This window comes from Hippopotamus amphibius, chromosome 9 (assembly GCF_030028045.1).
Source record: "Hippopotamus amphibius kiboko isolate mHipAmp2 chromosome 9, mHipAmp2.hap2, whole genome shotgun sequence".
NCBI classification, from domain to species: Eukaryota; Metazoa; Chordata; class Mammalia; order Artiodactyla; family Hippopotamidae; genus Hippopotamus; species Hippopotamus amphibius.
This window is the reverse complement of record NC_080194.1, coordinates 97,637,880-97,663,063: the sequence shown is the minus strand read 5'-3', so window position 1 is coordinate 97,663,063 and position 25,184 is coordinate 97,637,880. Positions and strand designations below refer to the sequence as shown.

Sequence of the window (25,184 nt, the reverse complement as noted above, 5' to 3'; positions counted from 1 at the left end):
TCTGTATTATGTCTTTGATTGAAAGAGAGAGAGATGTCCTAAATATGGCAAGAAGGTAATACCTTTTTAATCTCGGTGGTGAGTAATAGGTATCTATGTTATTATTGCTTATACCTTTCTACATGTTTGAAGTGTTTCATATTGTTTATCATTTTAATTAAAATAAACAATGGATCTGATATCAGTATGGTCATTTTTTAAATAATTGACATAATGTTATATTAGTTTCAGGTATACAACATATGTGTATATGGTGAAATAATCACAATAAGCCTAGTTAACATCTGTCACCATACATAGTTACAATTTTTTTTCTTATGATGGGACTTTTAAGGTCTGCTCTCTTGTAACTTTCAAATATATGGTACAGCATTATTAACAGTGGTCTTGTACAGTCTTTTTTTAATGAATACTTCCCAGAATTCTTTTAGGTCAGTGGGTCTTAGCTTTTTTGAAGTCATAAGTATATGGCTAAAGCCATTAACCCTCTCCCCAAAAATTTGCATGAAAGCACGCACACCCACTCAGAGACTTGAATTTTGATTGGAGTAACTTTGGAGCCCATCTGTGTAGTCCAGGTGAAGAACCCCCATTTTAGACATGTTAATTCCAAACTCTTGACGGGATGCAGTAGGAAAAGAAAAGAGTAGAGTCTGGGTTGTGGGTGTTCTAGAGTCTGGGTTGTGGGTGTTCCTCTCCTAAATTCTCCTTCCTGGTAACAGTCATAATCTATTGTAAGGGAGGGTTAACTAAGTATTTTATTATTGGGCTAAGTGTGTTTTCATTTGGTCCATAAAGGACAATACCCTCTTGGAGAACAGAAACACTCTAACCCTTTCTGAGCGTTAAAAATGAAGATAATTATTCCATGAAATTGGGGGTAGGCATATTAAGACATGATCATGTATTTCAGTGAGAGGGGTTTAGTTTATTATGATTTATGATTGTTTCCCTGTCAGTGAGGATTGCTAAATACAGGAATGAGAACCTGTAGGAATGTGTGATATCTTCTTTCTTGGCAAGTGGAGCCTGGGTAGCTGGGCAGCTGAGCCTGGGTGCCGCAGGGAAGAATGGGATGGGTCCTGATTGTTTCTGTGGGTCAGCCTTTTCTGTTTACTAGACCAGACCTGCCTTCTGCCTCAGCAGAGGGATGATTTTTCTTGGAATGGGTATCTGAGTTTTGTGTTCTTACTGACAGAACGAGGCAATGCTTCTGAAGCACCCCAGATGCTACCATCTGATCTAACTATATTTGGTTTGCAGAAGGAGCTGCTGAAATATAAACAAGAAGCCAGAAACTTACAGGGGATAAAGGTAAAAAGAAAGACATTTAACTCTTCAAATAAACTCTCTGCAAAGTAAAGCAGTCTATGGATGAGAGTGGGTCCTGGGGGACTAGCTGGGTCCTGTAGTCTTTTCTTGTGTACACCCGATGGGGCCTTTCACAGACTCCGTGGTGTGGTGGAGAGAGGGCTTTGTGGATGTGAAGGGAGACAGGTGGAGGAGTACACCTTTGCTTTGCTGAGGCTTATTTCTGGTGGTTATGATTCATGGTGCTGTCACTTCCCTCTGCCACCTTGACTGTCTCTGTGTGTGAAAACAATCAGTTATTACAGTTTCCTTCAGTTTCAGTTTTTTGTCATTTTTCTTCAGTTCTAAAAAGAATACATTCTCAAAAATTGTAATTTACTCAGGTTTTGAATAGTTAATAACATTCAAATGGTTTGAAGTTAAAAAGATACAAAAGAATAATCCTTGAAAACTCTGCCTTCCGGCCCTGTCCTCCCCCTCACCTAGTTCTCTTTCTTGGAGGCAACTTATCAGTTATTACCAAATGTGTAGGTATATAATTTTCCCCCAAATAATTATATACTATTAATCCAGTTTGACATGTTGCTCTTTTCACTTAGCAGCATGTCTTGGAGATCGTTCTGTTTCAGTACGTAGACCTTAGTACTCCGATGTGTGTACATAGGATAATTCATTTCATCAGTTCCTATTGATAGTCTCCTGGTTATTTGCAGCCTTTTGCTATACAAACAGTGCTCTAGCTAATAATCTTGCTTATATGTTATTTCACGCAAGTAGGAGGCTGTGTGCTGAATGAATACCTAGAAGTGGAAAAAGATGTCCTGAAGCTGCTGCGTTTCCCCTCTTCTCTGTACTCCCATTCACGGGCTAGACCAGGGTGTCACTCAGTAGCATTTTCCAGAGTATATTCTGTAGTCTTAGTCCTTTGAGATACCAGAAAATAGCATGATCCGTGCTCAAGTAAGAAGCAGTGTTCTACAGGCTTGAGGAGTCACAGTAAATAACAGCATATTAAAGGACCAGAGCAGGTCTGTTGTAAAGATGTTGGCCTAAAAAATGTTAGACCATTAACCGCAGAAGCGCTTTGTCTCCCATGTAACACCTATTAACATCCTATGGAGCACACTTTGGGAAACATCCCTCCGAACCACTGGCACCGTGGGTGTCTTAGACCGCCTTGCCATGTACTGTCGTGGCAGACAGCATAGTTAAAAATGGGCTCCCACAGCCTCCAGAGCCTGCACCACTTCTTTGCAGTCTGTGAAGAGAGAAAAGCCAGGGCAGATCCCCTGGGATGGAGCTCTAGCCCGTTAGTTCCCTTTAAGCCACCGTGGTTGGAGGATCATGTCATAGCTGATCATTTTTTAAATTTTTTTTATTTTTTAATTAAAAAAATTTTTTTGTGTGGAAATGAACGTTTGCTTTATTTTGGGCAGGGGGGTGAGGTGGGGGGGTGGCGGACTCTTGTCCAAAGCCCAACTTCCCCCACCACTGACAGTCAGTGGGCAAGAGCTTTTATAGATGGAGGGAGGGGGCTACATGCAGAAACAGCACAGTCAGCTCTGACAGTCGTCTTAAGATTGGCCGTGTGATAGTCTAATCAGCATCATCTTGATTGTTTTCAGTACAGTTAATTTTCAGTTCCAGGGTTGATTTGTTCCCATTTCCTTGAGGCCAGTTCTTGGAATTGTGGCAGCTTACGTCATGGCTACAGTCTGGTCATCATGTCGTTAACTTCTTCCACCTGGTGGGGGTTTCAGTATCTATAAAACACACAGCTAATCATTTTAGTCAGTGTGTACAACCCCCCTTGTCTGAGGCCTGGTGGGAACCAAGATGTTCCAAGCTAAGAGAAAGATAGCCTAAAGCTACTAGGATCCTGTGACACTGGGAAGAGGAACCATCGGTCTAAGAACATTTCTGAATGTGGAAATCCTGGTGCAGACTAGGCACTGGAAGGCAGTGGAGGCAGGGCAGGAGCAGGTCTCTGGAAGGCACGGTGGGAGTGATTCCAGGGCTTCTGTATGTACAGGGTATCAGGCAGTGATAGGGCCCAGCCCTCTAGGACAAAAGAGTTCGTCTAGATTGAGTATTTATAGGCCCAAGATACAGAGAAGAAAGCCAGGGAGGGAGGAAGGAGAGTGCATTGTCCAAGGTCACTGTCACAAAAGCAAGTGGTAGACGTGTAATTTGAGACTAGGCCTGTCTGATCCCAAAGGCCATTTCTTCTTCCTTTAGGCCATCATGCTGTCAGCAACGCAGTGGAATATAGGGGCAAGTAATGGATGGAGGGAAAATATCAGGTTTCCATCAGCTTGGTGGGACAATGGGTAGGATTTTCCTTTAGGTTCTAGGGTGCTGAAAGGGAACAGAAAAATTCCTGCTTGTCTCCTTGTGGCCAGACCCTGTACTCTTCTCGTCTCCCAGTTTAGTAATAACTGGCCGATTGATGAGGTGGGACCACAGTGGTGAGTGTGCTTTCTCCCCAGGATGCCTTGCAGCAGAGGCTGAGTCAGCAGGACACGTCTGTCCTTCAGCTTAAACAAGAGCTACTGAGGGCAAATATGGACAGAGATGAGCTGCACAACCAGAACGTGAGTTGGAAGAGTGAACTTCACTGAGCCCCAGGTAGCAAAATGAAGTCCTGTTAGGTCTGTTCCCCGTCAGACTCCTCTCTGCTCCTAGGTGAAAGCCCACACCACACTGGCCTCAAGCCCTTCAACTCTGAGGGCACTGAGACACTGAGGCTGCGTTGTGGTTCTGCAGTCTGATTATCTCACTGAAGATGTGGAGAGCGTCTGTGTGTTTTTACCATAGACATGCCCTTTCTGTGCTGTATGCTGTAACTGCCAACGTCAACTCCAGTTACTAAGTAGCTGGCTTCCTACTGGGTTGGAAGACAATACCTCCACACCAACGAAGTCTTTCCTATCCTTCTTGCAGGTGGATCTGCAGAGGAAGCTAGATGAGAGGAATCAGCTCTTGGGAGAATATAAAGTAAGAATGTTTATCAGCTTGGAGATTATTTCCATCTGACCTTCTGTGAACAGCCTGTTGTTGCTGTTGTTCAGAGAGCGCTTAAGTACTCTGTTCTCACCCTTGCTCTCTGCAAGGAAATCCTTTTCTGAGTTGCCTTGATTCACTAACCCTGAGGGTAGATAGCATGGCTAGAAGGAACACAGAACCAGGAGTCTGGAAACTTCAGTTCAGTCTTTATGTAAATTTATCTATCTGTCTATCTGTCTATCTATCTGTCTATCTATCTATCTGTTTACTTATTTGCTGGCTGTGCTGGGTCTTCCTGCTGCACGCGGGCTTTCTCTAGTTGCAGTGAGTGGAGGCTATTCTTCATTGTGGTGCACGGGCTCCTCATTGTGGTGGTTTCTCCCATTGTGGAGCATGGGCTCTCGGCTTGAGGGCTTCAGTAGTTTTGGCTCATGGACTCTAGAGCGTAGGCTCAGTCGTTGTGGCACATAAGCTTAGTTGCTCTGTGGCTTGTGGGATCTTCCTGGACCAGGGATGGAACCTGCGTCCCCTGCATTGGCAGGCAGATTCGTAACCACTGCGCCACCTAGAAAGTCCCGTTCAGCCTTAACTTTTATCTCTAGCTAGCAGGGATGGCACGTGGTGGCACCCCTGCTGGTGGTACTTCCCGTCCTCCTTCCTTTCCCAGAATCCTTTGCTCCACGTGAGGCTCCTGCGGTGTGTAATGTCTTCCTGTGCAGCTTGAGGAAAGGACTGTTCCTTCTGAGGCTCTGCTTTCCTCAGGTGGAAATTGCCTCACAAAAGGTGAACCGTTAGATGTCCTTGGCTTTGCCATACTTCCGAAAGCTGTGTCTCTGTTGCAGAAAGAGCTGGGGCAGAAGGATCGCCTGCTGCAGCAGCACCAAGCCAAGTTGGAAGAAGCACTTCGGAAGCTCTCTGAAGCCAGTTACCAGCAGGTGGGAACACATGCGGCCCCTGACTCCCCTGCCCTCTGCCCTGAAGACGTCCTTGTCTAATGGAGTGTCTGATCTGCAGGTGGATCTGGAGCGGGAGCTGGAACACAAAGATGTCCTCTTGGCGCACTGTGTGAAAAGAGAGGCAGAGGAGGTAACCTCCCGCTCGGGGTCTCCCTCCCACGTTTACAGGGGCAAAGAGGGGGATGCTGTTACTGACTTGGGACTGGACCAACCCCACAGGTCAGTTTGTCCGGAGGCAGTCTGGTGAGGAGGTTAACAGTGCAGGTTCTGGGATAAGAAAATCTGGTTTCAAATTCCAACTTTATTACTTTTTGACACTGTGTACCTTAATTTGCTAAACTTCTGAACCTTAGACATAACGCTCACCTGGAAAGTAGTAGTGGCCTTCTCTGCCATTACGAAGAGTATGGAAGATAATCCACCTCTAAATTACCGACGCGGTCCTGCTAGACCACCTGGCACAGAGTTAGACTCAAGAACTGCTAGTCATAGCCCTTTTTTTTTTTTTCCTATCACTGCAGCAAAGGCAGGAGATGCAGGAGCAGCATTCTCAGGCCCTCCAGGGGGGCCAGGCAGACACTAGACTGGAGCCTCCTGGCTGAGGTTTTCATTTTGTTCACTCCGAGTGAACTCAGAAGTGCCTTCTGAGTGTCAAGTATTGGGGATATAGCAGTGAACAGAAGGGTAAATAATCTCTGCACTGTGATCAATGTAAAGAAGAAAAATAAGACAGTACATCTTGGTGTGGAATTCTCCCTTATAAAAGCATCATTTCTTCTTGCTACTATAGGTGACCAACTACAATAGTCACAACTCTCAAAGCAATGGTTTTCTCCTTCCAGTGGCAGGAAAAGGAGCTGCTTCAATCACTCACAGAAGGGTAGGTCCTTAGGATTTGAGTACAGATTTGCCGCTTCCAGCCGAAACCAGAAGAGTGCCCTGGCCATCAGCAGTGGCGTAGACCTTTCATGTCCGCCCTCCCTAATTCTTGCATCTGCTGGGTGTGTAAAGTTGTGAGGCACGTGTTATCCAAAATTAAGAACCAGTGGGCACACGGGGCTTGCATCTGTGGAGGAAAACTTTTTACAGTTTACACCCCGTCCCTCAAAAATAAAAGATCTATCTTGGAAACGTCTCCCTGTACCATCTTAAGCCTTGGGTTGGGGTGTGGCACTGCGCCATGCAGTGGTACCATGTATCTGCCCACAGAGCAGCGACCTGCAGCTTGTGCGAGACGCCCTCCGCAGCCTGCGCAACAGCTTCAGTGGCCACGACCCGCAGCACCACACCATTGACAGCTTGGAGCAGAGCATCTCCAGCCTCATGGAGCGCCTACACGCCGTGGAGACCCAGAGGAAACAGGAGAGAAGGGTAAGCCTCTTTCTGTGGTGTTTCTCTTACCCCCCAAAGAAGCTTGGTCTTAGCAGTTTTAATGTAGATGAAGGCAGTGCTAAGACCGAAGACCCTGCTGAAGGATACAGTTGCTTTTCTCTTTGGTTTTCCTCTCATGGGACCTGACCGTCATCATGGTATGACAGTCCAGGGAGTGAATTCACGGATAACTCTTGCTCTTAGCAGCTGTGTAACTGTCTAAGGAACTGTAGTTCTTGACCCACAGGTGTCCCTTTACTGCTTATTCTCTGTCCTCTTCCACCCGGATGACCTTGGCATTGGTTGAGCAAATATACGGGAAAAGCATCAGAAACTAGAGGGCTTTTTATAAATGCAGTTGATGATTATTAGGGTCAGCATGTCCAATTTTATGTGCTGTGGAAACAGATGTGGTAGAAAAGTATATGTTTTAGGTACACTTTTGTGATTTAAATTTCTTGGTTAAATTCTCCCACTGATTATAACTCTTGTGATTTTTGTGTGGTTCCCCAGGTTCGGGGCAAGTCACCCAGAACTCAAGCAGGTGGTGAATATCGGGAGTCCTGGCCCCCTAATTCAAGTAAGTACTCATTATTGCTCAGTAAGGACTCCTAGCATGTTAGATCAGAAATTTAGTGTTTTTTTATGCTACTAATATTTAGGGAATAGAATTTTTCTTGTAGTACTTCCCTCTTGTAATGTGTTGTTTCTGTAGCAATACTAGAATCGAGTTCTTTCTAGGACTGTGAAGACCCGTAGTGCCATCACCACCACTATTGCCCCAAGTACCATTAGCCACGTGCAGGATGCTGCTGATTCAGAGAGGCTAAATGTCTTAAATAAAATCTCTTTGGAAATATGCAAGCTCAAAGCAGTTACACCAAGGAAAACAAAATGTGAAACAACAAACACACGTACAAATCACCTTAAAGTCCCAAAATAGCACAGAAAATTTCCAGTTCTTGCTAGAGGCAAGAAGTTTAATTTCTTTGGGGACTTCCCTTAAAACTTTGGGTACATAGTTCATTCAGTTTGTTTTAACCTGCTCTGAGCCCACTCCTTACATCTTTTTTCCTTGTTAATTTTAACAGGTTGGAAATCTACCGTGCCTGGTAATTTCTATTTTACTTTGTATCTTACCTTTTGATTTAATAGCATTCATGTTTCCTTATCTTTTATAGTTTACCCAGGCCTCATCTAAAAGCATTTAAATAAGAATTTATAAAAACCAAAGAGTTAAAGGCTGACCATAACCAGTTTTATATGTTAAATATGTAATTTTTTAAACCACATTAATAAAATCTAATGCAAAACATTTAAAGCATTTGCACAAATATGAAAGGTAAAATATTTTTTGTAGAGTAGATAAGATAGCATTCTCAAGCCTCCAGGTATGTTTTCCTCTTGAATGAGATCTTTACACTGGGAATGAAACAGATTATGTTAGTATCAAAATTAGTTTCAGTTTCTTTTCTTAGCATTGTTTTGACCCCTTCATTTCTGTTTTCTTGATAGGCTTTTTATTTTATTGTTACCCTCTTCAGTACTTTAAGTTACTATAAACTGCCAAGGTACATAGGTCTACATATTTGAAAATTTTTTTTTCAGAAGTCTATTTATTCCCCCCTACTCCGGAATAATTCTCTTGTGTATATGAATTACTTATTTAAAATACTACAGATAAATTCACAGCTTCTTATAAACTAGGGTGTTAATCTAATATCTATATTTACAAATAAACTGCATTGTCTCTCATCTAAAAATACAAACACTTGTGTAACTTGCTAGCCCTGTAGCTATTGGCTGACTTCTTTTATTCCCCTATGTCAGACTTCTTGAAAGAGTAGCCTGCAGTTGCTCCTTTTTCATCCTTACCTCCTATTCAATTCTTAATCCACTAGTTGGACTTTTACTCAATTAGTCTACTTAGTGTTCTTTTTGTTGGATCACTGTTGACTTTCTCATTGCCTAATCAAAGTGGTTGCTTTTCATACCTTATCTTCCATTGACTTTTTAAAAATAAATTTATTTATTCATTCATTCCTTGGCTGTGTTGGGCCTTCATTGCTGTGTGCAGGCTTTCTCTAGTTGCGGCTAGCCAGGACTACTCTTCGTTGCAGTGCGCAGGCTTCTCATTGCGGTGGCTTCTTGTTGCAGAGTATAGGCTCTAGGTGCGCGGGCTTCAATAGTTGTGGCTCATGGACTCTAGAGTGCAGGCTCAGTAGTTGTGGCACACAGGCTTAGTTGCTCTGCAGCATGTGGGATCTTCCCGGACCAGGGATTGAACCTGTGTCCCCTGCATTGGCAGGTAGATTCTTAACCACTGCACCACCAGGGAAGTCCCTCCATTGACTTTTCAAAAGCATTTACTGTTCTTGAATAATCTCCTTCTGGAAACATTTTTCTCCTTTAACTTCACTGCCAACCAATTATTCATTCAACAAATATTTATTGAGCATCCATTATGTAGCACCCTTGTTGGGCACTGAAAGTATAGGGATGAACAAGGTGGCCTTGGTACTTGCCCTCACTGGATTGTGGTCTCCTGAACTGGACACAACCTCCTTTTCTTCTCTTTCTCTGTCTTGAATGTGCCCTGGGATTCCACTGGAGGTCTAGACTTAGCCCTCATATTCTTTTTAGGTGATCCCTTCTACTCCCATGGCTTCAACTACTCCTGTGTGCCAATTATCCTTAAACTTTCATCTCTAACTGCAAACCTTTTCTGAGCTTCAGGGCTATATTTTTGAATGCCAGCTGGATATCTCTGTAGGTCAAAAGGCACTTTAAACTCATGTCCAAAACTGGACACAAAGCAATAGAGTGGAAAAAAGATGGAGAAGAGAATCAAACAGATGGGATGCACTTGTAGCTATCAGCAGAGTATATCATGGGCAGGAGAATTAATGTCCTTGCATTTTGGTCTTCACATTTTTGAAATGGAGATAATCTTGAAGGATTATGAGCATTAAGTGCAATATTACATGCAAATAATCTGGTGGTGTGTGTGGCATGTGAGAGATGCAAGGCTATGCCCTTTCTCCTTCTCATGACAGCCAAATCTCCTAAAAGAGTAATCTTCTCTCTGAACCCACTTCCTGTCTTGCCGTTTACTCTTAAGGGAGAACAACAATAATTATTTAAAAAGTAATACAGTAGATTAGTGGAATAAAAGTGAGAATTCAGATAAAACCCATACATCTGTGATCATTTGACCAGCAAATAGTATCTTTAAAAAATGGCGTTGGGACAAGTGATATCCAAATGCAAAAGATTATGGTTTGACCCCTACCTCACATCAGGTGCAAAAGTTAACTCAAAATGAATCCTTGACCTAAATACAAGAGTTAAAACTATAAAACTTTTAGAAGAAAACATGCAGGGAAATATTCAGGACTTTGAGTTCTTAGACATCAAAAGCATGAACAATAAAAGAAAAAAATAGAAAAACTGGACTTCATCACCATAATTCAAAAAGACACATGCACTCCAGTGTTCATTGCAGCACTATTTACAATAGCCAGGACATGGAAGCAACCTAAATGTCCAACAACAGATGAATGGATAAAAAAGATGTGGTACATATATACAATGGAATATTACTCTGCTATAAAAAGCAATGAAACTGGGATATTTTTAGAAACATGGATGGACCTAGCAACTGTCATACAGTGAAGTGAGTCAGAAAGAGAAAAACAAATATCATATATTAACACATATATGCGGACTATAGAAAAATGGTACAAACCAACCCATTTGCAAGGCAGAAATAGAGACACAGATGTAGAGAACAAACATATGGACACCAAGTGGGGAAAGCGGGGAGGGTTGGGGAGGAATGAATTGGGAGATTGGGATACCAAATAGTACACTCTAAATACATGCAGTTTATTGTCTGTTAACTGTATCTCAATAAAATTTCTTAAAAAGAAAAGAAAACTATTTTGCATCAAAGGACATTAACAAGAAAGTGAAAAGACAGTCAGAATAGGAGAAAATATTTGAAAATCATATTTCTGATAAGGGCCTAGGATGAATGATGTTTAAAGAACTCTTACAGCTTAATAACAAAAGACAAAAAAATCTGATAACAAATGGGCAAGGGATTTGAATAGAAATTTCCCTAAAGAAGGTAAATAATTGGCCAATAAACACATGAAAATATGCTTAAAATCATTAGTTATTAGGGAAATGGCAACCAAAACTACAGTGAGATACCATTTCATGCCTACCATGTGGTTCCAAAAAAATGGAAAATAACAATTGTTGATGAGGATGTGGAGAAATTGGAACCCTCATACATTGCTGGTGGGGATGTAAAATGGTACAGCCACTGTAGAAAACACTTTGGTGGCTCTTCAGAGAGTTAAACATAGAATTACTATATGACCTAGCAATTCCATTCCTAGGTGTATGTATCCAAAAGAATTAAAAACAAGTGTTCAAAAAGAAAACGTTGCACACACATGTTCATAGCAGAATTATTCACAATAGCTAAAAGGTGGAAACAAGCCAGATGTCCATCAGTTGATGAATGGATAAACAATCTCTCGTATATGCGTACAGTGGAATATTATTCAGCCATAAAAAGGAATGAAGTACTGATCCCTGCTACAACGTGGATAAACCTTGAAAATGTTGTGAAAGATGCCAGACACGAAAGGGCACAAACTGGATGGATCCTTTTATATGAAAGGTCCAGAACAGGTAAATCCATAGAAACAGAAGTAGAGTAGAGATTAGGCACCTGTCAGAATTAGGAAGGACGTGACTGTTTAATGGGTACAAGTTTTCTTTTTCGGGTAATGAAAGTGTTCTGGAACTAGAAAGTGGTGATGATTATACAACACTGTGAATGTACTAAATGCCACTGAATTGTACACTTTAAATGGTTAAAAGGGTGAGTTCTGTGTTGTGTGAATTTTACAGAAACAAATTTAAAAAAGAAGCCTGGAAGGAGCCCTGTTCCTACGCTAACAGAAAGAAAAGGTTGAATGGTCTAAAATGCCATAACTTTCTTGAATCCATCAGAGAGGTGAAATCAGAGGGCAGCCACCTAGGCTGAAATGTAAACAGGCGCCTCCATGGACAGACAGGGTACAGGCTCACTGTGGCAAAGCAGGGGAGGTTGATAGGGCCACCATACAAACAGCCAGGATCTTAACCAACTGTGAAAGGCTGGTCAGGGAGTGTAGGAACCCTGGGGGCCATGGATACAAGAAGAGTTTACACCTACTTGCTCACTCTTCCATCAACCTCCATTTGGGTGCTTATGACAAAAATTGGTTATGGGAACAGAGTCTAGAGAAAACCTGGTGGTGGAGGCCCAGAGGAGGGGAGCGGCTGTCACTACGGGAAAAACATGAAACCCCATCTGGACCTCTGTCCCTTAAGGAACAAATGTCTTAAGCCACTAAGGAAGGGCAGCAAATCCTGTTGCACTTCCCTCCCTGTCTCAAGCAAAGGTGAAGACCTAGTTCTTTCATTTATGTATTTATGTATGTGTTTATTTATTTGTTTGTTTATTGGCTGTGTTGGGTCTTTGTTGCTGCATGCAGGCTTTCTCTTATTGCGGCAAGTGTTGGCTTCCCTTGTTGCAGAGCATGGGCTCTAGGCGCACGGGCTTCAGTAGTTGCAGCACACGGGCTTGGTAGTTGTGGCTCTCAGGCTCTCGAGCTCAGGCTCAGTAGTTGTGGTGTGTGAGCTAGTTGCTCTGTGGCATGTGGGATCTTCCTGGGCCAGGGCTTGAACCCGTGTCCCCTGCAGTGGCAGGCGATTCTTAACCACTGCACCACCAGGGAAGTCCCAAGACCTATTTCAGCTAGAGGGAAGAAAAAAGGTGAAAGAACCCTCTACCCCAGAGAAGTGGCAGGAAACTATTGGGCTCAGATGGTTAGAGGTTGCCTATCACTGGGGAAAGAGTAGGATCACTGAGAAAGCCCTAGCCTCAAGACTGCAGTTGGATCATGACAACAGAGAAGCCCGCCTCATCCCTCACCACCAGGTGAGCAGGTACTGTTTAAGAAGCAGTAGCAGTCTGTCTCTGTGGGAGGGGCACACGTATGGAGAGACTGACTCTGAGGCACAGACACACAAGTAAAGTCTCAAGTTGAGGCTGGAGCAGAAACATTGAGGAAAAACCCTCCAGCAACCAGCTGTCCTCCTAAACATAACCCTAGAGAAATTTGAAGATGATGGTGCCCTGAAAGTAACCTCAACAAAAATCCCAATCCCAGTCCCAGCTCAACTCCTGACTAGATTGACTCAGCTGTCCCCACCAATGGCCAGGAAGTACAAGCAGTGTGCCCATTTCTAGACGTAAACCTTTTTTACCTTCATCTCTGTTGTCTTACACATGATGTCTGAAAGTCAATAAACAATTATGAGACATCCACAAAGGCAAGAAAAGTATAAGCCAGTGTCAAGAGTCAGTAAGTGTCTATTCAAGAGTAGACTCGATGTGAATAGGATGTTAAAACCATCAGAAAAGGAATTTTTAAAAACTATATTAATGGCTGAAGTAAAAATGTTAATATAATGCATATACAGGCGAGGTATTTTAGCAAAGAAATGGAAATTATGAAAAGGTGTCAAATGGAGTGTTAGAAATAAAAATAAATGTTACAGAGATGAAGAGTGCCTTCTGCAGGTTCATCAGGGTCATCAGAAGACTCAAAAGAGCTAAGGAAAGAATCAGTGAACATAAAGATAGGTCAATAGAAATTACCCAAACTACAATAAGAAAAAAGAAAGAAGGAGAGAGGAAAAAACAAACAACCCTGAGCATCCAGTAGCTGTGGGACAATATCAAATGGACCAAGATACAAGGAATTAGAATCCCCGAACAAGAAGACATAGAACAGGGCAGAAGAAGTATTTGAAGAAATAAAGGCCAATTGTTTTCCAGAAATGTTTAAAGACACCACACTACAGATCCAAGAAGTATGAATAACAGGAACAACAACAAAAGAGTCAAATTGCTGAAAAAAGAAAAGAAGAAATCTTGAAGGTAACCAGAGAAGGGGAAAAATATTACATACAGAAGAACAAACATGAGAATTACAGATTTCTTATCAGACCTTGCAAGTCATAAGATAGTGGGGAGACATTTTTAAAGTACTGAAAGAAAAAAAACTAGAATTCTATAAAAAGCTAGAATTCTGTAGCTAGAGAGTATATATTTTATTTTTATGTATAAGCTTAACTACATCATTTGTTTAAAATTTATTTATTGGCTACGTTGGATCTTCGTTGCTGTGCGTGGGCTTTCTCTAGTTGTGGCTAGGAGGGCTACTCTTTGTGGTTCGAGGGCTTCTCATTGCTGTGGCTTCTTTTGTTGTGGGCTCTAGGTGTGTGGGCTTCCGTAGTTGTGGTGCACAGGCTTAGTTCTGCAACATGTGGCATCTTCCTGGACCAGGAATCGAACCCATGTCCCCTGCATTGGCAGGCAGATTCTTAACCACTGAGCCATCAGGGAAGTCCCAAGAGTATATATATATATTTTTTACACAAAAACCAAGAGAATTCATTACAAGCAGACTTGCACCGCAGGAAATGTTAAAGCAATTTCTTCAGACAGGAGGAGCATGACATGAAAGAAACTGGGATATGCAAAAAGAAGTGGTTAAAATGAAGGTAAATATGAAAGAACTCCCCCCCTCTTATTTTTAATTGCTCTGAGAGATAATAGGCTGTTCAAAGCAGAAAATATATAGATGTAGTATTGGTTTATGCCGTATGTGAAAGTAAAATGTATGACAATAATGCAAAGATTGGGATGGAAGAGTTAGAACTCTATTGTTATAAGTTCTCTACTGTTGTAAAAATAACATAGTTGAAGGGCCACACTACCTGATTTTAAAACTAACTATAGGGGCTTCCCTGGTGGCACAGTGATTAAGAATCCACCTGCCAATGCAGGGGACACAGGTTTGATTCCTGGTCCAGGAAGATCCCACATGCCTCGGAGCAATGAAGCCCGTGCGCCACAACTACTGAGTCTGCGCTCTAGAGCCTGCGAGCCACAACTGCTGAGCCCATGAGCCACAACTACTGAAGCCCGCACACCTAGAGCCTGTGCTGCGGAACAAGAGAAGCCACAGCAATGAGAAACCCTCACACCACAACGAGGAGTAGCCTCTGCTCACCGCAACTGGAGAAAGCCTGTGTGCAGCAACAAAGACCCAATGCAGCCAAAAATAAACAAACAAATAAATGATAAAATAAATCTTAAAAATACATATATTTAAAAAATTTTGAAAACCCAACTAGCTATACAGTTAGAGTGATCAAGACAGTGCAGTATAGGTGAATGGATAGACAGAGATTGAAACAGAATAAAAAGTTCAGAAATAGACTTACTTAAATTTGACCAGTTGATTTTCAACAACAGTGCAAAAACCATTTGATGGCAAAAGGATAGGCATTTCAACAAATGGTTCTGGAACAAAGACCCATATCCAAAAAAAAAAAAGCATTGATGCATACCTCATGCCATATATAAAAAAGTAACTCCAAATGGATCATAAACCTAAACTTAAAAGCTAAAACTGATTTGTGATGACTTTCAAAGTCATGTATTAAATTAAACACGTATACACACGGCTATGTTTCTGGGTTGTTTATTCTCCGAGGTTTTTGTATATGATTTTTATAGTAATGTCACCCTGAAACAGCAATTATCATTTCATCATATGATTTAACGTTGAGTAAGACTATTTCTTCCTCGTTACTTTCTTTTTTACTCGAAAATTCTGTGCAATCCAACTCAGCCTTCTTCATTAGTCACCTGAAACTCCTCTCACTAATGTCATCAATGACCTATTTACCAAACCTGTCTTTATCTTTTAGACCTCTTTGTGACATTTGACATACTCTTACTTTCAAATTCACCCAAGATGTGTACGTAACATTACGTTGGTCAACTTGGACTGCCATAACACAATACCACAGACTGAGTAACTTAAACAACAGAAATTTATTTTCTCACAGTTCTGGAGGCTGGAAGTCCCAAGATCAGGATGGCAGTGTGGTCAGGTTCTGCTGAAGGAGGGCTTTCTTCCTGGATTGTAGATGGTCGCCTACCTGCTGTGTCTTCACATGGTGAAGAGAGAGGGCTCTGGTGGCTCTTCCTCTTCTTACAAGGGCACCAGCTCTATGGGATCAGGGCTTCACTCTTATAACCTTATTTAACTTTAGTGCCTCCTTAAAGGCCCTGTCTGCAATACAGTCACATAGGAGTGTAGGGCTTCAGCATATGAACTTGGGGAGGACACAGTTGAATCCATAGCAATATTATTTTCATATTTTATTTTATTATATTGTAACAGTTTTGCTTTTACATCCCACTGGACTTTGAGCTCCTTAACAAGTGGGAATTGTACCTAGTTTATTTTTGCATCTCTAGTACTTGGTACATGACAGTCACCCAGTTACATTTTAATGGATGACACTTCTGTCCCCCTATCTTAGGTAATGGTAACTACCATGCATCTGTTTCCCTAGATCATAAATCTTAGTATTTTTCACTTTCCCTTTTATCTTTGATGTTCAACTATATCCAAAGTACAAAGACTTACCTTCTAAAGGTCTCTCAAATCCATCCCTTCTCTAGCTCCAGGGCTATATCTTACCCTTCGTCATCTTTCAGATTATTTTAATTGCCACTTTTTTCTTTTTATAAGTTTATTTATTTACTATTGGCTGCATTGAGTCTTTGTTGCTGCGTGCAGGCTTTCTCTAGTTGTGGTGAGCGGGGGCTGCTCTTCATTGAGGTGTGCAGGCTTCTCATTGCTCTTGTTTGTGGAGCACAGGCTCTAGGTTCACAGGCTTCAGTAGTTGTGGTGCGTGGGCTCAGTAGTTGTTGCTCGTGGACTCTATAGCACAGGCTCAGTAGTTGTGGTGCACGGGCTTAGTTGCTCCACGGCATGTGGGATCTTCCGGGACCAGGTCTCGAACACGTGTCCCCTGCATTGGCAGGTGGATTCTTAACCACTGCGCCACCAGGGAAGTCCCTTTAATTGCTTCTTAATGGGATTACTGTTTCTAGAATTTCTCCCACCCAAGCCATACTTTATTTTGCTGCTAGATTGACCTTTCTAAAATGCCAGTCTGATCATATCACTTCCTTTTAATATCTCCACAGAGCTTAAGACTAGTATCTAAATGTCTTAGCCTAGCAGAGTCCTTTGTGATCTGGGCCCTGCTTACTTTATTATCCTCATCTTCCATTACTTCCCAATGTATTACTTACACTCCAGCCTTACTAGGTGACTTTCAGTTTTATAAATACCTGATCCCTTTTCATACCTTTACACATATCCTTCATCCTTGGAATGCCCTTTCCAACTTCCATATCTGATGATTTTTTTAGGTGCTTTGTTTAATAATTCTCCAACTATGGGACTTTTCTGACCTCTTCCAGGTAGAATTAACTATTACATCTTTAGTCTTCCTGTGCAGTTTGTACAAATCTAATTTTAGTTTATTGTAATTATTTGTTATCATACCTGTCATCTATACTGGACTATAAACTCTTTGAGGTCAGAGACCACATATAATTAATTTTATATTCTCAAAATCTAGTACATAATAAGTGCTCAATAAGTGTTTGTTGAATGAATGTGTGAAAGGATCAATCATAAAACTTAATGATAAAAGTGACTATTTTATTTTATTAAAAAGCCACTCTGTATCAGGCCCTGTTCTAGGTGCTGGAGTCAAAGGAGCATCATGGCATGTAGGTTTCGGTAATTGGCATTCTTTGCAAAGAATTCTGAAAACTGGCTGATTATCATTACTGTGCAAAGAGAGAATGTTCACTTTTCTTTCTCCCCTGTATTAATTCATCCCTCCTACTCCCTTATTTTAAACTACTTCCTAGAACTGCTCTCTGGTGGCTGCCAATTTGATTGAGGTCAGTGCCCAGAATAAGTTAAGAAAATGTGTAGCCAGAATTGCAGAAGATATTTTTTTTAAACTTTACTTTTTATTTTTTAAATTTATTTTTTGGCTGTTTGGATATAAATTGAATGTTCTGATCATAAAGTCTCTCTGTGATTACAGAGTTGCCTCATTCACAGAGCTCTCCAACTGTCAGCAGCGCCTGCACGAAAGTGCTCTATTTCACTGACCGGTCACTTACGCCCTTCATGGTCAATATACCAAAGAGGTGAGAGTCTGGGATCATTATTTTTCCTGTAAAAGGACAGGAAGGCAGAATCAGTAGTTACTGCCCCTGTAACCAGCTGTAAGGTGTTTGAGAAGCAGTGTAGTGAGAAGGGCACAGGAGACAGATTCAACTTCTAGCTTCAGCACTAACCAGTGGCATGACAAGAGACAAGTCATGATCTACTACTAGGTGCAGAGAGAATAGGAGTGCTTCCAATCCTGATATGCAGAGATGCTCCAAGTTAGGAATAACAGTTTTTTTAAGTGCTCAAAATAGCTCCTGCGGATAGCCATGGGTTATGTATAGCCTGGCATTCCAGGGCTGCTTATTACTCATTGATCTTTGTTACTATTTGGTGACTACAACTAACCTATAGAGAATTCATGTTAAAAACCTTCAAATACTCAGTTAATATACTCCCTTCTAAGGTAAATGACTTTGAAAGAAAGATTTTTAAACTCTGGAGCCAACTGCTGAGAGAGGTAGTAAGATTTCTCTTTACTAAACAGTCTGCTTACTTGGTTTGTGTCAGAGGGGGAGCTTTCTGAAGTAAAGGTGGTGATACTTGATTTAATTCTACCAGCCTAGAGAAATGGGATTGTTGCAAAGAAAGAAATCAAGACAATTTAGACATGTTGATAATTTAGCAAATTAGATTTCAGAGACTTTGTGTCTTATTTCCAGAGTAAAACAGAAAAAAGTGATTTGGCCACTGCCAAAGCAGTAAATGTACTTTAAATTCTCAGATCAACCCATTTGTAATGCCATTTTCATTCTCTAATAGTGACTGGCTCCCTAACTTCTGCTGTTTCAGATTCGTCTGGTTATCAAGGGTGGTGACTTAACAAAGCCATGCTCTTTCTGCCTGCAGAGACTTTGGCAGGGACCTGGATTTAACTAACATCTTTCCATACTACTGATAAATAGTCTATTTCAGTGTTCTCTCCTTTTGTTGCAGGTTGGGGGAGGTGACACTGAAGGATTTTAAAGCAGCTATTGACCGGGAGGGAAATCATCGGTATCACTTCAAAGCACTGGATCCTGAGTTTGGCACTGTCAAGGAGGAGGTATAGGATCCACGGGGAGTCTGGGTGGTATTGTTGGTTGTTCTTGAACCCCAAAGACTCCTACTCAAGGACGAGTACCCAGAAGTACCTGAGTTCCCTAACCAGGTTAGAGGAGTTTCCCAGTGCCTCAGACCAGTTGATTACTCTAGACTGTGAAAGTTCAGGGAGTGGCCCAAGAAGTTGATAGCTTCTTTAGTTCAAGGACTTAATCACTCTGATCAAACTTGTATAGAATTTATATTTTAAAAAGGAAAAAGTTTTGTTAGGGAAAATAAAGAACCTACATTGGACAAAAGTTTGGCTTTGGGGGTCTCTTTTCTATCTGCAGCCAAACCTTAGAAAACTTCCTGCTTCTTATGTAGAGCAAAATAAATTGGCATGAATATATGAAACTGTATATTGTGGTGGTAGTTTCTCAGATAATGAAAATGAGGAAATTCTGCAAAGTCATCTGTGCTTATTCTCAACTCCTTGACTATTTTCTTAGCCTGTACTTCCCTTTATAATACATCTGCCAAAAACAGATCTTTTTTGTGTGTGTGTGTGTGAAGGAGAGTTCTGAGTTATGACTTATTACAAGTGCTCCCGTAGTGGTTACAGAATGGAAAAGGATGGAAAAGGTAATATTTTATTTTGTAAAGATTTCCTGCACTTCCCTGCTGGTCCAGTTGTTAAGACTTCGTGCTTCCACTGCAGGGGGCACAGGTTCAATCCCTGGTCAGGGAACTAAGATCCTGTATGTCGCGTGGTGCAGTCAAAAAAAAAAAAAAAAAGATTTCCTCACTGAAATGTTTTAAGAACCCTGTTCTATTAGTGGCTTAGGAAATGAGTGAATGAATGAATGAAAAGAACTGCATGCACACTTGTTAAGATTGGTCTTCATTCTGACCCTTTCTTTGCAATGCTTGGGGCCAAAATTTTCCCCTTTCTCATTTGTTACATGCTTATAGTCCTGCTTTCTCTTGAGAATCCCAAAGTGCTCTGTGGTTAGTAATTTATTAATTCTTATAAATATCTATGAGCAAAGCAGTACTAGAGGATGCTTCTACCATTTTATAGATGTGGAACTAAGGACATATAAATCATACATATATATACACACATACACAGTTGACCCTTGAACAACATGGGTTTGAACTGCATGGGTCCACTGATATGCAGATGCTTTTCCATAAATGCGTACTACAGTATTACACAGTCAGCAGCTGGTTGAATCTGAGGATGTGGAACTGTGGCTGTGAAGGGCCAACTGTGAAATTATATATGGATTTCTGACTGCACAGGGCCAGGGCAGGGAGGGGGGCAGGCGGTATCTCTAACACATGTGTTGTTCAAGGGTCAGCTATATTTTTTATTTATTTATTTATTTTTATTGGCTGTGTTGGGCGTTGCTGCGCATGGGCTTTCTGTAGTTGTGGAGAGTAGGGGCTACTCTTCATTGTGGTGCATGGGCTTCTTACTGTGGTGGCTTCTTTTGTTGTGGAGCATGGCCTCTAGGCACATGGGCTCAGTAGCTGTGGCTCACGGGCCCTAGAGAGCAGGCTCAATAGTTGTGGCTCATGGGCTTAGTTGCTCTGTGGCATGTGGGATCTTCCCAGACCAGGGCTCGAACCCGTGTGCCCTGCATTGGCAGGTGGATTCTTAACCACTGTGCCACCAGGGAAGCCCAGCTGTTTTTTTTTTTTTTTTACACCAGTTATAACTTTAGGGACAAAACCAAAGGGACACAGGCTCTAACTCAAGGCTTTCCTCTATACTTTTATCCTTTATGTCTGAGATATTCTTTTTATCAGCCACAGATGTTTAGTGAGACTCCCTATCTTATAGTTTTTTCATGGTGGCTTTTTTTCTTTCTCTAGGTTTTCCACGATGATGATGCCATCCCTGGATGGGAAGGGAAAATTGTAGCCTGGGTGGAAGAAGACCACGGAGAGAATTAACGCTGGGTATTAGATCGGAGGCTTGTGGAACTTGGCACTCCCTGGCTGCTTCACTCAGGAAAGAGGACGAAAACCAGAGTACACTAAGACGTTTTTAGTTCGTGCTGCCAAAACAGAAGCTTCTCCAAGTGTGACAGCCATAGGCCAGTCCTGTTTCTGTGCCTGGCATGTGTGGTACTTAAAATCCCTGTCCGAAAGCAGACCATGGGTTCTCCTGGCGTTCCTTGTCCGTGGGAACACAGTGTTTTATTCTACTCTGAGGACAACAAACCGAAGGCCTTAACCAATGGGGATGGATGATCCCGCTCCTATATGGGCACGGCTGCTATTATCTGGAACCTGGGAACTGGATGCGTCACTCCTGTGTGTTACAGTGTTATTTTAATTGGCCTCCGTGGTTGCAGCAATCAGAGTCCCAGCATTTGTACTCACAGACAAGGTGAAGGTACCAGCTTTTTTGCTTCTTTGCAGCTATTGCAAACCAAGAATAACTCATAAGGTGGTACCAAAGATGAAAGCCCACTCTTCAGGAATTTTTTGGACTGGACATGGATGGTGCTGAATTGTTGATTGGATTGAAAAAGGGTTGCCCATATTGTGCTATACTATGCTAAAACCATAATTAAGTGAGACCTTGGGCCGCCTCTTGTGTCTTAACTAGTTCTGCAACTTGTCCTTTAGCCCACAGAGGGCATGTTTCATGTACTGCTCGTTTTCTCTGGGGACTCTTTAACTTGAGCCATTTTTCCCCCTTCTAACTGATGAACTTTGTGTTTGAAAGGAATAAGGAGTGAAAGTCTCCTTTCAAATCCAGGCGGGTATGGAAAGGTGCTGCTACCCATATCTTCTTGACTTTCTTTCTCTCATGACTTTTTTTAGCTCATGGCATCTCCTTTGTAGTCAAAAGGAAACAGACCATTAGTTTCAGTATTTGGATTTATAAGTACTGAGCATGAGTTACTGGTCTGCCCCTCTTCATTTCAAGGCCAGAGTTAATTTTCTAGTATATATTTAGTCTAGGCTGATCCTTTAGGCCACAATAGAAACCATGGGGGCATGGAGCATGAGTTGTGAATGGCAGGGTTGATTCTGGGTGATAAAACCTAGAATCCTTTCTCATGTGCAACACTGTCAAGAAGCTAAACTTTCAGAGGTTACATAATATCTTGAGTTTTCTCATTCATTCACCAAGCACCATCAAATCAGATAAATATATATCAGTCTCCAAAGCAGTCTGCCTGTGATCACCAATGTACACTGCCAACCAGAAGACTCAGACAGATCAGCTCTGGGTTCTTGACCTGTCTGCCTCTAGTTCATCTCCCCTTTTCAGCCATTTCAACAGACTACTGGTTGGAGCTCTGAGATGACTTTTTGTTGTTTTATATAGATGTGTCTTTTTAAAATAGTTCATGTTTGCAGAATTCTTTTGTACTCATTTGCTTTTTGTCCAAGAACCATGTCTATTTTTATAACTTGAGTGTGAGTTCTGTATATTCTCACATTCTGTATACTGTATCCATTTTCTAGAGAACCCAGTAGCTTTTATACAGGCTCTTCTTACCAGCCCTTGTGGTTTCAGAACAAGCTTTATTTTATTACAAGTATACTAATGACAACTCCTGTTCCCGTTCTACCAGCCATTTTAGTTGTGGAGTTAGTTTTATGGAACCTATTTGATGGCTCTTCTAGCTGACAGAAGGAACTCAAAAGACACCTGATGTCTTTCATGTAAGTTTACCTGGTCTCCTCCTATTGAGGAATGATTTCTCATCAGATATGACTAGGAAAATTTGGGGAAGTCAGTTAAAAGCAAGAATAATTCATTATGAAAGCAAACAGAAGAAAACAGTATATTCTCCGTCCCTCTCCCTTGCCCCCCCAGAAGTCTGGAGAAAAAGTCCTCATGTCACCTGTTTCTCTGTTGCATGAATTTTAGTGTTTTGCTGTAAGCATGAAGCTTATCAGGCCAAAATTTGTTATTGTATTTTCAGTACAATTTATCTTGAACATCTGTCTCTTAAATCAGTTTCACTTGTCAGTTTTCTTTCAGCAAACATTCTTACTATTAGGTAGAATTTAACTTTTCACAGAAAATTAAATCAGAGAAAAATTTCAGAGTCCTCTACCTTCTTTGTCTTTTATCGCTATGTCCTTTGGAAAAGGACCTGCATGGCCTTAGTGCCTCCATAGAAATCTTAAGTTGAATTAATAGCTCATTAAACTCATTTGCCACGGGTAACAACCAGGCACTCCCATTAGAGGATGGCACACCAGTATGTTTGTGTGAAATGTGTTGGTAATCCTCATTCCAGTTTCTAAACAGAGGAGCCTTCTAGGAGAAGTGTGCACCAATTCACTCTGGTTTGAATTGTCTCCTATTTGATACATTAGGAGGCCTTTTGACTTATTCAGAGTATTGTCCCCTACTGGCATTTGTATGGGGTGCTGCTACTGCATAAGTTCTCTTTCTTTGAGAAAACTAAGGAACTAGAATGTTTAGAGTTCATGAAATAATCTCTAAACCGATTTAAAACCCTCTCATAAAAACTAGGTTAGTAAAAAGCTCAACTCCTTAAACAGTCTTCACTTAAAAACTGAAGACTACTCGCATTCAGTTAACTAAAGTAGCTATAATTGGAACACCTTACAATTTGTACCTAAAGAATTTAGGTTAAACTTACTTGGAATCAAGCCTACTTACCGACTAACTTCAGCTCTTTTTGACCAGGATGGTTGTAAATTAAGGAAAATATCTTTATGCTCTATATTCAACCCAAGAGGACTCAATTACTTAAAATAATTTAGGTCATAATAATTTTCATTTTTCCCATAAAATAAGCATTATGATTGCACACTCCTTCTATTGTCTGAATTTATGTAAGAGGTATAGCTTGCTTAAAATATATATGTAAAGTTATATTTTCTTAGAAACATGGATGTTTGCAACCATTGCTTTCAAAGAGATTATTACCATGTATTCTATTTTACAATGTTTTCATGAAGATTGTGTTACACAAGGCCTCTGATTATCAAAGTGATAACCAGTTTTAACTGCCTGTATGTATCAGATCTGTGACCTAATTTAAAAAAAACCCAGAAACAAACTATGAATAAAATGGAGTTTGCAAACTAAATACCATTAATAATTTTCACTTATGTTTATTGACTGAAATTAGTCAAGAAAGCCATTTACATTTAGTGAAAGTAAATTTCCTCAAGTGATCTCCTTGGTAGCATGTTTACTCATTACTTGGGGAGTGGAGATAAGGATAAGTTATTGCTACAGATATTACTACTGGTATTTCTAATGTAAGTACAAAACATCAATAGGTTATATTATCAAAGAAAATGCATTTATTTAGCACTTCTTTTGACATTATATAAAAATGTGCAAACAAATAAGAACCCAAGACTCTATAAACTGTATGACAAAATAGTCTTTAATGCAAAAGCAAGAAACATTAACAAGAGGCTTTCAGAAATGTGTATTTAAAAGAACCACAGGGGTCCTCCCTTGTGGCACAGTGGTTAAGAATCTGCCTGCCAATGCAGGGGGCATGGGTTGGAGCCCTGGTCTGGGAGGATCCCATATGCTGTGGAGCAACGAAGCCCGTGTGCCACAACTACTGAGCCTGTGTTCTAGAGCCTGCAAGCCACAACTACTGAGCCCACAAGGTGCAACTACTGAAGCCCGAGCACCTAGAGCCTGTGCTCTGCAACAAGAGAAGCCACCTCAATGAGAAGCCTGTGCACTGCAATGAAGAGTACCCCCTGCTCTCCGCAACTAGAGAAAGCCCGCACGCAGCAACGAAGACCCAACATAGCCATAAATAAATAAATAAATAAATCTTTCTAAAAAATAAATAAAAAAAATAAAGGAACCAGGGGAACTTCCCTGGTGGCGCAGTGGTTAAGGATCCGCCTGCCAATGCAGGGGACATGGTTCTATCCCTGGTCTGGGAAGATCCTACATGCCACAGAGCAACTAACCCTATGCACCACAACTACTGAGCCTGCATGCCACAACTACTGAAGACTGAGCGACCTAAAGCCCATGCTCCACAGCAAGGGAAGCCACTGCAATGAGAAACCTGTGCACCACAATGAAGAGTATCCCCGCTCGCCGCAACTAGAGAAAGCCCGTGTGCAGCAACGAAGACCAAAAGCAGCAAAAAAAAAAAAAAACCCAAAAGCAAACCTTTAAAAGAACCAGAACTTCCAAATTAATTTGAAAGATGCCTTCCTAAAACTTAGCCTTCATTTATCACTTTAAATATTTTATAATCTAAATCTTTAGCCCTGGGTGCTTTCACTTGCCTTCCAGTTACATATTTTCAACTACTAATCACAAGCCATTTGA

General features: G+C 41.3%; 1 protein-coding gene across 4 annotated transcripts in view; it reads left to right on the top strand.

The window, feature by feature from the left end:
* Window positions 1-23,939, top strand: part of DIXDC1 (DIX domain containing 1) — a 69,032-nt gene extending 45,093 nt beyond the window's left edge. For 2 of the 4 annotated variants that reach the window (XM_057749635.1, XM_057749634.1), the window contains exons 10-21: window positions 1,264-1,314; window positions 3,801-3,905; window positions 4,255-4,308; window positions 5,160-5,252; window positions 5,332-5,403; window positions 6,064-6,153; window positions 6,483-6,644; window positions 7,158-7,224; window positions 7,736-7,756; window positions 17,709-17,814; window positions 18,773-18,881; window positions 20,741-23,939. In XM_057749635.1, coding sequence (XP_057605618.1) covers window positions 1,264-1,314; window positions 3,801-3,905; window positions 4,255-4,308; window positions 5,160-5,252; window positions 5,332-5,403; window positions 6,064-6,153; window positions 6,483-6,644; window positions 7,158-7,224; window positions 7,736-7,756; window positions 17,709-17,814; window positions 18,773-18,881; window positions 20,741-20,821 — 1,011 coding nt within the window. In that variant the 3' untranslated portion in view covers window positions 20,822-23,939. The remainder of the gene's footprint in view (window positions 1-1,263; window positions 1,315-3,800; window positions 3,906-4,254; window positions 4,309-5,159; window positions 5,253-5,331; window positions 5,404-6,063; window positions 6,154-6,482; window positions 6,645-7,157; window positions 7,225-7,735; window positions 7,757-17,708; window positions 17,815-18,772; window positions 18,882-20,740) is intronic. The other 2 variants (XM_057749636.1, XM_057749637.1) reach the window with 1 other exon arrangement.
* The last annotated feature ends 1,245 nt before the right edge of the window (window positions 23,940-25,184 follow it).